Here is a 15311-nt window from a genome sequence, read left to right on the forward strand (position 1 = left end):
GGTTCGGGGGCGGGGGGGGGTGGGGCCCCGGGAATCTGCATTTTCCCCATCACCCTACAGATTCTTTTGCAGGGGTCCATGAGCCACATTTTCAGAAACAGCAGCTAGGGTCATGCTGCTTCCTGTCAGATTGCGAAAATGAGGTTTCATGTGGCTTCAGCGTTTGAGGGCATAAAAGAGAGATGGGATGGATTAAAAAAAATTTTTTTTTTAATGTTTATTTTGAGAGAGAGAGCACGGGCAAGCGAGCGGGGAGATAGAGAGAGGGAGACACAGACACAGAGCTGTCAGCACAGAGCCTGAAGCGGGGCTGGAACTCATGAACCGCGAGATCATGACCTGAGCCAAAGTCGGACAGCTTAACCGACTGAGCCCCTCAGGCGCCCAAGGGATGGATTCTTTAGTGCAGAGTGAAGACGGGTTGAAAAAAGAGTTGCTTGGGGCGCCTGGGTGGCTTTAGTCGGTTAAGCGTCCGACTTTCGCTTAGGTCATGATCTCGCGGTTCGTGGGTTCGAGCCCCGCGTCGGGCTCTGTGCTGACTGCCAGCTCAGAGCCTGGAGCCTGTTTCAGTCTGTGACTCCCTCTCTCTCTGACCCTCCCCTGCTCACGCTGTCTCTCTCTCTCCTAGAAATAAATTTAAAAAAAAAAGAAAAAAGTCTTGCTTTTCTCCAAGGTTAGGGCAAACTACCTGTTACTTTTCTGTGGTAGAACCACAAGACATATAGGAGGCCTGGGCCTTCTTGCCCCTCCATCAACACATGTTTATGGAGCACATGCTTTGTAAGGGAAACAGTAGGCTATTCTAGAGGCATCTGCCCCTTCCTTTCTCGCTAAAGGAATCCTTAGCGAGATTCCTTTATTTCTCTTTCCCTCTAGTTTATGTTAATATTCCTCTTCATTTCCGAAGGGATTTATGTTGGGAAGTAAGGCAGGGGAAGAAGGAAGGGGTATGTATGACCAGAGGAGTCTTGTGGGCTTGCTTTCTCTAATTGTGAACAGTCTGGCAATACCACCAGCACCTCTTAACGCTTTACCCTTCCTGTGCTTTTTCTCAGCCCTGATGTGGACTTGCGGTGATGGCTCCCAGACATTGCGGTACATTGGAATCACTTGAGGAATCTTTCAAAAAATGTGGTGGATGCCCAGGGCGCCTGGGTGGCCGAGTCGTTAAACATCTGACTTCGGCTCAGGTCATGATCTCACCGTTCTTGAGCTCGTATCCCGCTTTGGGGGAGCCCTGCTTCTCTTTCTCTCTCTCCCTCTCTCTCTTTCTGCCCCTCACTCACTTGCGTCCTCTGTCTCAAAAAAAAGGAAAAGAAAAATACAGATGCCGTGCTCTTACCCCCACATATTCTGATTTAATTGGCACAGAGTATGGCTTGGGGCACTGGGATTTTTTAGAAGGCCCTAGGTGATTCTAATGGGCCACGATAACTTAGGGCACTGAAGACTGGGGCGTTGTCTGCAATAACAGAGACGATTTTGGGGTGCCTCGCTCTTGGTACAATAGACTACATACAGATCCTCAGCGCCCCCGCCACCCCTCCCGTGCTCTGCGGACCCGGTCCTCTCCTGTTATCTTCTGCTGCCCAGGGTCTTGCAGCCAACCAGGTGCGTTCCTGTCCCCAGGCCGAGGCCTGCAGCTGGTGCACCTTTTTTTTTTTTAATTTTATTATTTTTATTATTTTTTTAATGTCTTTATCTTATTCTGAGAGAGAGAGAGACAGAGAGTGAGTGGGAGAGGGACAGAGAGAAGGAGACACAGAATCCAAAGCAGGCTCCAGGCTCTGAGCTGCCAGCACAGAGCCTGATGTGGGGCTCGAACCCACGAACTGTGACATCGTGACCAACTGACTGAGCCATCCAGGCGCCCCAGCTGGTGCACCTTGAGTTCACTCATGGCAGCAGTCCGTTGGCCTTCCCTTCTTGGCACTTTGTGTGTTCTGGGTAGTACAGCTGTGGTTAAAGGCGGCTCATTTCTTCACCTCCATGCTTTCTCTCTGCCCTTACNTAGGGCTTCCAGATTTACCCAGCCACCTCTACCTCTAATAGCATGGCAACTTAACCTTGAACATCAGCTGTACAGATATAGCAAACAGGAGTCTCATGGCTTTGAAATAATACTTCATTAGGGCTTTTGTTGTCGACATTATTGAGTCTTTACATCAGCATTCTCTAGATGTTATCTTTTCACACATCCTGGTTCTTTTTTCACCTGGTTTACATCATAATGAACTATTTCCTGTTTTCTGTACAAATCAACTATATCTTTGTTTTTTATCAGCCCCTCCCCACAAGGTGTTGGGGAACTGAGGGGCCTGGGGGCTGGGGGAAGAGAAGTGGTATTTTGAGACACATTACTGTCAAGAAACAAGATTTCTCCCTTACGTTGGTATGTTTTTCCCTTTGGTTTGGTTGTTGAGCCCAGAGTTGGCTCTGTGTTTACCAGCTCGTTAAGCACCAGAGCTTGGAGGTGACCGTCTGATTCAGGAGCCTCCCTTAGATTCTGATCTGACGAGTCCAACTAGCAATTCTCAGTTCCAGCTGCACAGTAGAATCACCTGCCACCTCCTGTCAAATTAAATCAGGCTCTGAGGGTTCGGCTTAGGTATTTCTAAACACTCTTTAGTTGATGATTCTACGTAGCCAGGGATGAGAGCCGCCCTGCCGCCCAGACCCCATCTGAGGTGCGGGGGAGGATTTATTGCCAGGGTTAAAATAACATTTTGTTCTGTGACTGGAAGGGAAAAGTGAAAAAAGGTCATTTGTTTTTTAGGCTTTGGCCTGAGATTCCTGAAGCAGAGACAAATCTGCCTCTTTCAAGGCCATCTTTGCTCTTTTTTGTAAGAGTTATCGTCTCCCGCCCCAACTCTGTTGAAGCGCTGTTTGAAGTTTATCTGCTCCAAGTACAGGGAGAATTGTGCAAACGCTTGCTTTCCCCCGAAGCACTTCGTAATGGTTTGTAGGAGAGCTCTTCTCTGTGCTGGGAGGTGGGGACTCCCTGTGGCCGCGCGCCAGCCTTCTGCAGCCCCCACTGCCCTTTGGAGAAGGTAGCTGGCGCCTCTGAACTGGCAAGTGCACGCAGCGGGCCAGCAGCAGCACCTGGGCACTTGCAGACCTACTGAGCGCCTCTTTTGGGGCTGGCGCCCGGCAACCTGTGTTCTAACAAACCTTCCAGATAGACGATTCTGACCCCTGCTAAGAGTTTGAGACTCAGCCCATAGGTCTGGGATGGGGCCTGAGAATTTGCATTTCTGACAACCTCCCAGTGAGGCTAGTCCGGGGACCTCACTCTGAAAACCACCGGCTTAGAGAACCGTAGGGAGCCATGGCAGATTTTCACACTGTTTCCTGCCGTAAGCCTCCTAGTCAAAGTTAGGAACGTGGAGCTGGGGCAGAGTGATCAGCAGAAAGTGGGACGGAAGCTTCCTCCACCTTGAACCTAAAACATGACTTGCGTCCAGCCCTAACTATGACCAGTCCTGCTGAACTTGTCTCCTTGATGCCAGTTGCAAGAAATAGTTTCTATCATTTCTTGTGTCCTTGTCAAGCTCTGTCCTTTATGTGATTTCTGTGCCTTCTCTCTCCTTGTACTCCACTCTCCATTTTCCACTTAATAATGGGGAATAGCGGTTTAAATAAACCAGAATGACTTTTCTTTGCTTTCTTTCTTTTTTTTCCATTTTGGTTTGTAAAAGTTTCAGTCTGTTTTTGTTTTTCCAGCTTAGGGTTTTTTTTTTGAGATCGGGGTTCCTTTTTTGGAGTTACCTTTGATTTCTCATTTTATCCAGCCTCAGTCTCCCAAAGTAAAAAGTAAACCTCATAGGCGTATTGTGGTGAGTGTATTAAATAACAGACGCAGTGTTGCTGTCACTCAGTAAATGTGTAATAAACGTTGGTTTTTGTCCTCTTGGGCTTACTCTCAAACAGGTGAGCATGAACTGCCTCACCCTCGAGGCTGACCAATGTGCTGAAATTAGGGCAAGGAGAAAGCCTCTGAGGAGTTGGGAGAAGTCTGGGCTGGACGTAGATGTTGCGGACTGAAGCTGGGTGGCGGGTGAGTGTCATGAGCCTAGAGGAATGAGCCATTTGCCTGAGGGTGGAGAGAAATGAGGAGTGAAGCTGAGCCTTCATTCAGGCCGCAGCAAGTACCCGAGCAGGGCAGTGTGTGCGGGCTGGGCTCTTCCTTCAGGCACAAGTGTCTTGAGTGAGCCAGGAAAAGCCTACCGATTAGGCTGCCTGGTGGCCTTGAGTTATTTAGAGGAACTGGTGACTTCGGGGACCTTGGAAGTGCCTCCCTCTCCTCAGCTAGGACAGGACTGACTGAGGCTGCATCTCGCTGTGGGGTGGAGAGGGTCTGTGTCCTCTTCCGCGACCCTTATTTAGCCATGCACGGGGTGACATAGTCTTGGCACCGTGTTTAGGATGTCTGGGTTGGAGCTGAGAGGAAAGCGAAGATTCTAAATTCCTTTCAAGAACAGTCATCAGGTATCTCTGAGACAGAAGGCGGAACCTTCTAGCTGCGGGCTGTTTGTTTCAACCATGGTCATTTTCAGCTCCCTACCACGAGGGCCGTTAATGTGAATGACCAGTAAAGTGAGCAGCCTTATACTTAATGAGTCTCACATTCATCTGGTAATGAAGGGGCTTTTCTGCCCGGGCTGGAGGCTGGGTCCTCCCAGCTGCTGATTCTCTTCAGATTCCCCTCTGCCCCAGGGGTGGGAGGAGTGTTAAGGTGAAGTCTCAGCCCCGCTGCAGAGGTCTCTGGGTGGCCATAGCCCAGGTGCTGAGGTCTGGGAGAAGTTATCTGAACCATAGGACCCCAAAACAAGCTGAGAGAGCCGAAGTCAGCTTTATCAAGAGGAGCCAGAGACCTAGAAGAGCCCGCCTAAGAAAATGGCTAGGCTGGAGACTGTCACCAGAGCCTGACCAGCTTTTCTGTGAGGCAAAGTGCATGGGAGGGCTGGTTGGGTATTAAGAGCTCAAATGGTAATAGACAAAAGTTGTTGATTCTGTGATTTCTGTGATTTTTTTTTTTTTTTTGAGCTCGATCTGAAGGCAGTTCCAGAGAGTTTCAGAAATGCCTTACACACAGACAGCAGCATTTGAATAAGTGACTTTTTAAAGTAATCTCTACACCCACTGTGGTGCTCGAACTCACAACCCTGAGATTAAGAGTCACATGCTCTACTGACTGAGCCAGGCAGGCATCCCAGACTTCTATTTTTTAGGATTTTTTAAAAAGTTTATTTTTGAGAGAGAGAGAACAGGGAAAGGGCAGAGAGGGAGAGAGAGAATCCCAAGCATGTTCCTCGTTAAGTGAGGAGCCTGATGTGGGGCTTGAACCCACAAACCATGAGATCATGACCTGAGCTAAAATTGAGTCGGATGTTTAACGGACTGAGACACCCAGGTGCCCCAGAATAAATGACTCTTAAAGATTACTTCTTAGATAATAACTTTTATCTAGATGTTTGCATTTTAATTAATTACTTATTTATTTATTATTTCTAGGAGAGAGAGAGACAGCGTGAGCAGGGGAGGGTCAGAGAGAGAGGGAGTCACAGACTGAAACAGGCTCCAGGCTCTGAGCTGGCAGTCAGCACAGAGCCCGATGCGGGGCTCGAACCCACGAATGCAAGATCATGAGCTAAGCAAAAGTCGGACGCTTAACTGACTAAGCCACCCAGGCGCCCCTGCATTTTAAAAAATCATCAACTTCAGTAGGATAATTTTGCAAAATCATTTGCATTTCTGCTTATTAGTGACAAACAACTAAAAAATAATAGTGGCAACAGATAAATGCTTAATATTTGGGAAATGAAAGAAAGCAATTAAAGAAAGATGTTCATTCTCCCTAAGAAAAATAGAACAAAACTTGAATAAATGGAGAGATATTTTCAGTTCTAGAATCAAAAGTTTTAATGTCATTAAGACGACATGCTATCCGATCTAGTTTATAGAGTTAATACAAATTAGATTCTCAATATGATATTTTATGGTAATTGACAAAACCCTAATAAAATTAGATAAAATAATAGGCAAGCACACTAAGGAGTATTGGGAAAGGAGCAAGCCAGGGATGTGATTAAATTACTCTGTTAATATTTAAAATATGGCGCAAAGGAGATTTAAGTTGTATTAGATTCAAAATAGGGGAGTAGATTGTTAGAGATCCCAACAGTCCTAAATTTGTTACAAGATTAACACAATAGTTCAGGATAACAGAATAATAAGAAGGGAACCTTAAGTAATAGGATTATTATTGAGAAAAGTTGATGTCAAGCATTTCTATCCCTTTCTGACGTTATCTGTCATAATAAGCTCTAGATGTTTTAAAGAATTATAGTTGAAAATATCTTTTACAAGTGAAAAAGATAGTACAGTTATCCCGCGATGGTGGAGGAATTAATTTCTCAAGTATTAAAATTATGAAAGGCAGGTTGGAAGGATTTGATCATATAAAAATTCAGCAACAACCTCCTTAATTAAAGTTCTTGTTTAAAAGGGAAAAAATGCAAAACTATTTGAAATAAACAAGGCTGGTAAAGATTAATTTTTAAAAATATAAAGAACAATTATAAATCTGTAGGTGAGCCATTCTCCACTAGGTAAACAGTTAAAGGAGATGAACAAATAGGGAGGGAGGAAGGAAAAGAAGTAAGGAAATACAAGCATCAAGCCAACATTTGGGAATATTTAGCCTTGTTAATAAATAAAACACAAATTAAAAACATAAGTCTATTTCACGCCTATTTAAGTAGCAAAAGTGATAAAACTTCTTGTTAATGTGATTGTCCCACTGCTGATTGTCCCACTGTGTTTTGAACACGGAAGACTTAAGCCTCTTAAGGCACCAGATGGTGGCCACTAGCCAGGTGTGGCTATTCAAATTTAAATTAATTGAAATAAAGTAAAATAGAAAACTTAGTTCCGAAGTCTCACCAGCTATGTTTCAGTTTCTCAGCGGTCATATTTGGAAAGCTCAGGTTATAAAACAATTATAGAACAGTTCCATCATCCTGAGTGTTGTTCTCTTGGACAGTGTGAACCTGGGTCACCAGGGCCTTAGAGTGAAGGGCATTTCTGTTTCTTCTGTAGAGCTGTGTGAAACGTACAGCTAAGAGCTTGTTCCATCATTTGTAGTCCCAAACCATAAAGGTAGGCATTGGTATAGAAGACATAGGAGAAGCAAAGCGATGGTTAGTTTTGTATCATTAAAATATTTGAGAAATGGAACCTCTTTTCCCACTGACTTTTGTCTTATGTTTATTTATTTATTTTTGAGAGAGAGAGAGAGAGAGAGAGAGAGCTGAAATCAAGAGTCTGAAGCTTAACTGATGGAGCCACCCAGGCGCCCTTCTCCTTGACTTTTATTGTTGGTCCGTAGATTATTTTTTTAAAGATTATATTTTAAAGTAATTTCTGTACCCAATGTTGGAGTTGGACTCACAACCCCAAGGTCAAGAGTTGCACGGTCTACCAACTGAGGCAACCAGGTGCCCCAAGTCCATGGATATATTATGTTAATTATTCTTTGTCTCTCAGTGGGCAGTCATTTCCAACAAATTGGTTTTGCGTTCTTTGCCACTTTTCCCTAGTGATGTATATTAGCAGAGATACTATTTAAAGAAATATTGCAATATTGTATTTTACTTTTTTAATGTTTTTTTTTTTTAATTTTTTATTTCTGAGAGAGACAGAGACAGCGTGAGCAGGGGAGGGTCAGAGGGAGAGCGAGATACAAAATCCAAAACAGGCTCCAGGCTCTGAGTTGGCTGTCAGCACAGAGCCCAACGCAGGGCTCGAACCCATGAACTGCAAGATCATGACCTGGGCCGAAGTCGGACGCTTAACTGACTGAACCACCCAGGTGCCCCTGCAATAATTTTAAAATAGATGTGTATAACTTGTAGGGAAAATACCTCCAGAATGGATAAAGAAGATGTGGTATATATATAGAATGGAATATTACTTGACACTCAAAAAAAAAAATCTTGCCATTTGCAACTACATCGATGGAACTAGAGGGTATTACGCTGAGCGAAATTAGTCAGAGAAAGACCAGTATAAGACTTCACTCATGTGAGGACTTTAAGATATAAAACAGATGAACATAAGGGAAGGGAAGCAAAAATAATATGAAAACAGGGAGGGGGACAAAAACATAAGAGACTCTTAAATATGGAGAACAAATAGAAGGTTACTAGAGGGGTTATAGGAGGGGGGATGGGCTAAATGGGTAAGGGGCATTAAGGAATCTACTCCAAAAATCATTGTTGCACTGTATGCTAACTAACTTGGATGTAAATTAAAAAATAAATTAAATAAAAATAAAAAAATACATCCCGCATCTCTCCCATCTAGGTATTTAATCAATTAGTATTTATATTTTTATTTATTTTTTAAAGTTTATTTATTTTGACACAGAGAGAGAGAGAGAACAAGCAAGGGAGGGACAGAGAGAGAGGGAGAGGCATAGAGAGGACCCCTAACGTGTTCCACACTGTCAGCATGGAGCTTGGCGTTGGACTTGAACTCATGAACTGTGAGATCATGACCTGAACTGAGATCAAGAGTCAGACGCTTAACCAGCAAGCCACCCAGGTGCCCCATCAATTTATATTTTTAAAGTGTATTATTTAGGCAGGATTGGTTAACCAAAGGATGTGGGCACTGGTAACTGAAAGTTCCTTTGTTGATGATTTGTTTCTCTTTACTTCTGAGAAGTAGAAACACTGACAATTATCGTTTTCTTCCAGGAATTTGTGCAAATATTCTCACGAGGTGCTCTCAGAAGAGAACTTCAAGGTCCTGAAAATTCATGAGCTCTCTGGACTGAACAAAGAGGAATTAGCAGTGCTCCTTGTCCAAAGTGACCCCTTTTTTATGCCTGAGGTAAGTTATGATTCCTTAATTTAAGCAACAGAGAGAATATTATTGGCAGTGCTATGTCGTGGATGTATTGGTAACACAATGACTCAAAGTTTCCACCAGGCTCTACAGATGGTAGTCAACAGGTGGCTGTTGCTGAGTGACCCAAAGATTTAGCAATTTCCTTCACTGTGTGACATAATCTGAAGATGCAGTAGTAGGAAGTTGATACTTTCAATCTAGGTAGCTTCCTAGAAGGAGGTGAGCTTTGAATCGAGGTTTTGAGAGATGACAGGGTGTGTTGGTTGGGGGTACAAGCAACACTATTGCACCAGAGACCTCAAAATGTACTCGTTCAGATAAAATAGAATTTTTGAAACTTATTTATTTATTTGGAGAGAGAGCAGGGGAAAGGCAGAAAGAGAGAGAGAGAGAGAGAGAGAGAGAGAATCCCAAGCAGGATCTGAGCTGTCAGCACAGAGCCTGATGCGGGGCTCAAACGCACGAGATCATGACCTGGGCCCAAGTTGGATGCCACCCAGGTGCCCCATGAAGGTTAAACATTTTTTGACTTTAAGTTCATGTGTTTCCCTGAGGGGGAAAAAAGCTTATGATAAGAGGGGTGAATTTGAATTGACTACTGAGCTCAAGAGAGATAGGAGTGCAAAGCACTCTATAAAAATGTTTGGGGAGCAGATGGGGGGAGGAAAATATGTCCCATTTTCTCTCCATGCAACATGTATTCTTTTACCTGGGTACTTGGATTGTCTCTCTCTCCATTTCTAGGAGCCCAAGGTTTAGAGGTCTTTTCTTGAGATATCCATGGCCTTTGGCCTACATGTCAGCCCAGCCCCCCAAGGCTAGCAGCGTGGGGGAAATACCTTACACGCCAACTTCATTAAAGGTCCCATTGACGAACAGAAGCATCCCTCCCCTTTCCTTTCATGTGATGGAATGATGAATGAAGACTTGTCAGAATGCTTGAGATGACTCATGGTCTACCCTTAGTCTAGTGTTAAACTTGGAGATTTAGAAAGGTCACTTCGGTAGATCTGATCTCTTCTTCAGTTCTCCAGAATCACCAAGCACTTTTTATATCAGGTCCTTGGAGAATAAGGGCAGTGGCACATCTTCCATTCTCTAGGGAGGAGGCCAGCAATTAACAACCTACTAGAAGGTGCGGTTGCTGAAGGATCCCAGAAGAGCCTGTTGACAAAAGCTCTACGCGGGTCCTCCTAGAGGAATGCTCTTGTCATCTTTTTATCACACAGTCCAGAGAAGGGGGCACAGTCACCTTTCCCTTTTAAGAATTCAGTACCCATGATTAGTGGGTGGGGTGGGGAGGCTCATGGCTAAGGAACTTAATTGCTATTTGCCATTCGTCAGGGCTGAGATTGTAGACGGGAAGGCGGCCCTGTTTCCTGGACGAGAGGTCTGAGGGGCTGGTTCCTGTAGTGGAAAATCAATGAGCGCATTGGTAGCATGAATGTGTATTCAGAAATGTTGGGCAAGAGAAGTCCTTACAGAAGTGTTTCAGTGTGGGTGCGTAGGTGGAGGATTGTTGTAGGGGGTCAGCAGAAAGGAATAAGCCCGAGTTTAGCTAGTCCAAGGCACAGTTGTCAACGATGGTCCTTCGTGTCTCTCAAAGTCCTGACTCTGCCACCAGCCACTTGTGTGATCTTGGACAAGGCATTTGATCCTTCTGGGTCTCACTGCATTTGCTGTTTGTCTTGCTAACATTTAGGAGCTCCTGCAAGTGGTAGGCACTGAGTTCGATCTTGGAGGCAGCAATGGACAAGACACACTCCTGCCCTAAAAGCCTTAAAATGTTCACACTTTTCCACTTTGCCTTGACCCGTGAGAACATGAAAGCATCCAGCAAACCTGACTTCCTCGTGTCTAAGCTTGTAAAATTAAAGTCTACTTATTAAAGGAAGACATGCTGTCATTTGTTCTGGCCTAATAAAAGCAGGAACATTCTTAACTCACTCATTAGAACAGTCGTAGGATTGTTAGCCAATGTCATTTGTGAAGTTGCTGACTGTTTTTTTCTGCCAGAGCCTCGCGGAGGCTGGTTCTCAAGCTTTAGCGAGCATCAGAATTGCCGGGAGGGTTTATTAAACTTGAGAGGTGGACCCCACCTCTGATGACTCTCACTATATGCTGATATAGGGAAGGGTCTGAGGATTTGTATGTAAGTTTCCTGGTGAAAATTTCCTTTTAAATCCATGTCCTGGAATCCTGCATCATACGGTCTGGCCCCCATGACAGTATTTCAGTAAGAAATACTCATGCCTGCTTTTCAGTAGGAACTACATGTCTGCAGAGCTAGGTGTGTAAATATTTCTATTTACAAAGAAATATAGGGCCACCTGGTGGCTCAGTCGGTTGAGCCCCCAACTTTGGCCCAGGTCGCAATCTCGCTGGTTCATGAGTTCAAGTCCCAGGTCAGTCTCTGTGCTGACAGCTCAGAGCCTGGAGCCTGCTTCGGATTCTGTGTCTCCCTCTCTCCTTCCGTCCCTCCCCAGCTCGTGCTCTGTCTATCTCTCAAAAATAAAAATAAAATAAATATAAAAATTACCTTCTTTAGTTGACCTTTTGAGGAGCTTTGCCACATTCTACCTAGCAGAGACAATGGTTGTAAGACCCACGTGTCTTTTTTTTTTTTTTTTAAGTTTATTTTGAGAGAGAGAGTGAGAGAGAGCAAGCACATGTGAGCAGGGGAAGGGAGATGGGGTGGGGAGAGAATTCCAAGCAAGCTTTGAGCTCATAGTGCAGAGCTCGACATGAGGCTCGAACTCATGAGCCATGAGATCATGACCTGAGCTGAAGTCAGATGCTTAACCTACTGAGCTACCCAGGTGTCCCAACCCATATGTCTTTTTAATTGCAGAATGACTTGATAGCCTTCCTCTTTGGGGTTCCTTTGTGAGGTAGGGCTCCCTTTGGGTCCTGTTTGATCCTATCTGTAGCTGTCCATCTTAGTTTGATTCTTCCAAAGGGTTACTAAATTCATGTTTCTTTTCGTTAGTTTGCAGGCCTCTTCTCCCCCAAATAAATCATCAGTGGAAGACACGTGCATTTTGTCCTTTGGTGTACGTCTGCTTGCTTCCAACATATTTGTATACTTAGGCTTTTCTTAATGCACATGTGGCAGATATGGGAAGGGGTTATCGTCTCCGGCTATTGTTTTTCTCTTCTGCAGATATGCAAAAATTATAAGGGAGAGGGTCATAAAGTTATTTGTGACCAGTATCCATCGTGCGAAAGGCTCCACATCTGCGAGCACTTTACCCGAGGGATTTGCAGTTATGCCAACTGCCTCAGGTCCCATAACCTGATGGACAGAAGGGTGCTGGCCATCATGAGGGAGCACGGGATGAGCTCCAGTGTGGTTCAGAACATCCAGGATATCTGCAACAGCAAGCACGGCCGCAAGAAACCCCCCAGGGGCAGAGGTAAAGGCTTTTCTCCTTCTCTTTTTTAAAATTTTTTAAATATAATTTATTGTCAAGTTGGTTTCCATACAACACCTAGTGCTCATCCCGACAAGTGCTCTCCCCAATNTCTTCTGTTAAGTTTCTCAAGATCTACATATGAGTAAAAACATACGGTAACTGTCCTTCTCTGCCTGAATTATTTCACTTAGCATAGTACCCTCTAGTTCCGTACACGTTGCTACAAATGACAGGATTTCATTCTTTCTCATTGCCATGTAGTATTCCATCGTATAGATAAACCATTCATCAGTTGATGGACACTTAGGCTCTTCCCATGTTTTGGCTATTGTTGAGGGTGCTGCTGTGAACATTGGGGTACATGTGCCCCTGTGCATCAGCACTCTTGTATCCCTTGGGTAAATTCCTAGCAGTGCTATGGCTGGGTCATAGGGGAGTTCTATCGTTAACTTTTTGAGGAACCTTCACACTGTTTTCCAGAGGGGCTGCACCAGCTTACATTCCCACCAACAGTGTAGGAGGGTGCCCGAAACCACATCCTCGCTAGCATCTATAGTCTCCTGATTTGTTCATTTTAGCCACTCTGACCAGCATGAGGTGGTTATCTCTGTGTGGCTTTGATTTGTATTTCCCTGACAGAAGACACAGAAGGGGAGTGTAACTTTACTTATAATCATTCTGTTTCCTAGAGTAAGACTATTTTCCCTTTCAGACTTCGTCTACATGTATCCATAATATAATCATAGCATCTGTGCAGTTTTGCCGTTTGATTTTGATGCTAACCTCTATCCACCCACCCCACGCCAGATTTGTTAAAATGTTTATTGTTTTTCTAAAAGTTAATTGATGGGACACCTGGGTGGCCCAGTTGGTGAAGTGTCCAACTCTTGGTTTCAGCTCAGTTCATGATCTCATGATATGTGAGTTTGAGCCCCACATTGGGTTCAGTGAGGAGCCTGCTTAGGATCCTCTGTCTCCCTTTCTCTCTGCCCCTCCCTTGCTACTGCTGTCTCTCTCTCTCTCTCTTTCTCTCTCTCAGAATAAATAAATAAGCTTTAAAAAAAGAGTTTTAAAAGCTAATGATAAAGCTTTTTCTAAGGGAGGAAAACATAACTTTTTTTGTTCGTTTCACCAGTTGTTAACATTTTGTTCCAATAATATTCTGTCACAATTGTTCTATCACTTTGTCTCGATATATCAACACTGACACACACATATAACGTGTTTGTGGTTAGAGCATTTGAGGTATGCAGTCACCAGGAGCCTTCACGCCTAAATGTATCAGCATGTACTTTCTCAAAATGAGAGAAACCGTAACCACAATACAGTTTGATGCACAAAAACTAGCATTAATGCAAAACTATATGCAATTTAATTACAGTCCTCAGTAGTATTGGAATACTACATTTCTTGGAAAATGTATTTATCTTTACTTTTTATTTTTATTACTTTTTTTCTTAAATGTTTATTTCAGAGAGAGAGGTAGAGAGCCAGTGGGGGAGGGGCAGCGAGGGGGAGACAGAGAATCCCAAGCAGGCTCCATGCTGTGTGAGCACAGAGCCCTACGTGGGGCTGATCTCACAATTTCGAGATCATGACCTGAGCCAGTATCAAGATTTGGACGCTTAACCAACTGAGCCACCCAGGTGCCTCCTGCCTGAACCATTTTTAAGTGTTCAGTGGCACAAAGTGCATTCACATTGTTTTACAGTCGATCTGCAAAACTTCCTTCCCCTTGCAGAACTGAAACTATACCTATGAAACAAACACCTCATTCTCTCTTCCCCCCCAGCCCCTGGCAACCACCCCGTTCTACTTTCTGTTTCTATGAATAGGACTACTCTAGGTGCCAAACATAAGTAGAATCACACAGGAATTGTCTTTTTGTGACACTGGCTTCTTTCACTTTGCATAAGATTCTGCTGTATGTACATGTGGCAGTTTGTGTATCCATTCAACCATGGCTGGATACTTGAGTTGCTTCTGAGTTTGCTGTTGTGGATAATGCTGCTGTGAAACACGGGGGTACAGATGCCTGTACTTGAGGCCTTGCTTTCCGTTCTTCTGGGCGTACAGCTGGGAGTGGGGCTGCTGTATCAGGTGGTAATTCCGTGGTAATTTTTTGGGGAACCATCATCCCATTTTCCATAGCACTTGTGCCATTTTCTGTCGCCACCAGCAATACAAGAGGGGCCCAGTTTCCCCACCTCCTCACCTATACTTGAAGACTTGTTATTCTCTGGTTTTAGGTTATTAGGCATTACAATGGGTGGGAAGCGATCAGTTCTGTTTCTTTTTTGAGATTTTTAAAAATGGTGTATTTATTCTTATTTTGAGAGAGAGAAAGAATGTGTGCGCGCAAGTGGAGGAGGGGCAGAGAGAGAGGGAGACAGAGAATCCCAAGCAGGCTCTGCACTGTCAACGCAGAGCCCACCGCACGGCTTGAACCTATGAAGCTGTGAGACCATGACTGAGCCAAAATCAAGAGTCGGACGCTTAACCGACTGAGCCACCCAGGCGCCCCGGATCAGTTCTATTTCTTAAGCATTTTCGCATTGTCTAACGATATTAACACTTGCAATTTTCTTATGCCTTGGTGACATGGCTGTGAAAGAGGTGAATTTTACAAAGCAAATAGAATACATAATTCTAAGAGTCTACAATACATAAGAAACAATAACACCTCCTTATATTTGAGAAATGCTTTATAATTAACCAGGGATTTTCACCCAAAATATCTCCTTGTTGTTCCTGACATCAAAGCTATGAAGAAAGGCAGGAGTATATTAGGAGCCTTAATATACTTAATTGATAATTAAGTATGCTTAATATACTCCTTAATTGATAAGGAGACCGAGGCTCACACATTTTAAATGACTTTTATTGCAAGCGGTCCTAAATCGTTTTTACTATGAATAACTAAAAGTGATGCTTTCAAGGCCTCATGCTGCTAGACAGAGCTTAGGTGTTCTGCGCCCC

The 15311-nt window shown here is 44.1% G+C and overlaps 1 protein-coding gene across 2 annotated transcripts in view; it reads left to right on the plus strand.

Moving 5' to 3' along the window:
* Positions 1-15311, plus strand: part of ZC3HAV1 (zinc finger CCCH-type containing, antiviral 1) — a 66670-nt gene that overhangs the window by 11228 nt on the left and 40131 nt on the right. For both annotated transcript variants that reach the window (XM_077781028.1, XM_077781029.1), the window contains exons 2-3: positions 8763-8898; positions 12080-12332. In XM_077781028.1, coding sequence (XP_077637154.1) covers positions 8763-8898; positions 12080-12332 — 389 coding nt within the window. The remainder of the gene's footprint in view (positions 1-8762; positions 8899-12079; positions 12333-15311) is intronic.

The sequence above is a fragment of the Crocuta crocuta genome, unplaced genomic scaffold, assembly GCF_008692635.1.
Source record: "Crocuta crocuta isolate KB4526 unplaced genomic scaffold, BGI_CrCroc_1.0 scaffold228, whole genome shotgun sequence".
Lineage (NCBI taxonomy): Eukaryota > Metazoa > Chordata > Mammalia > Carnivora > Hyaenidae > Crocuta > Crocuta crocuta.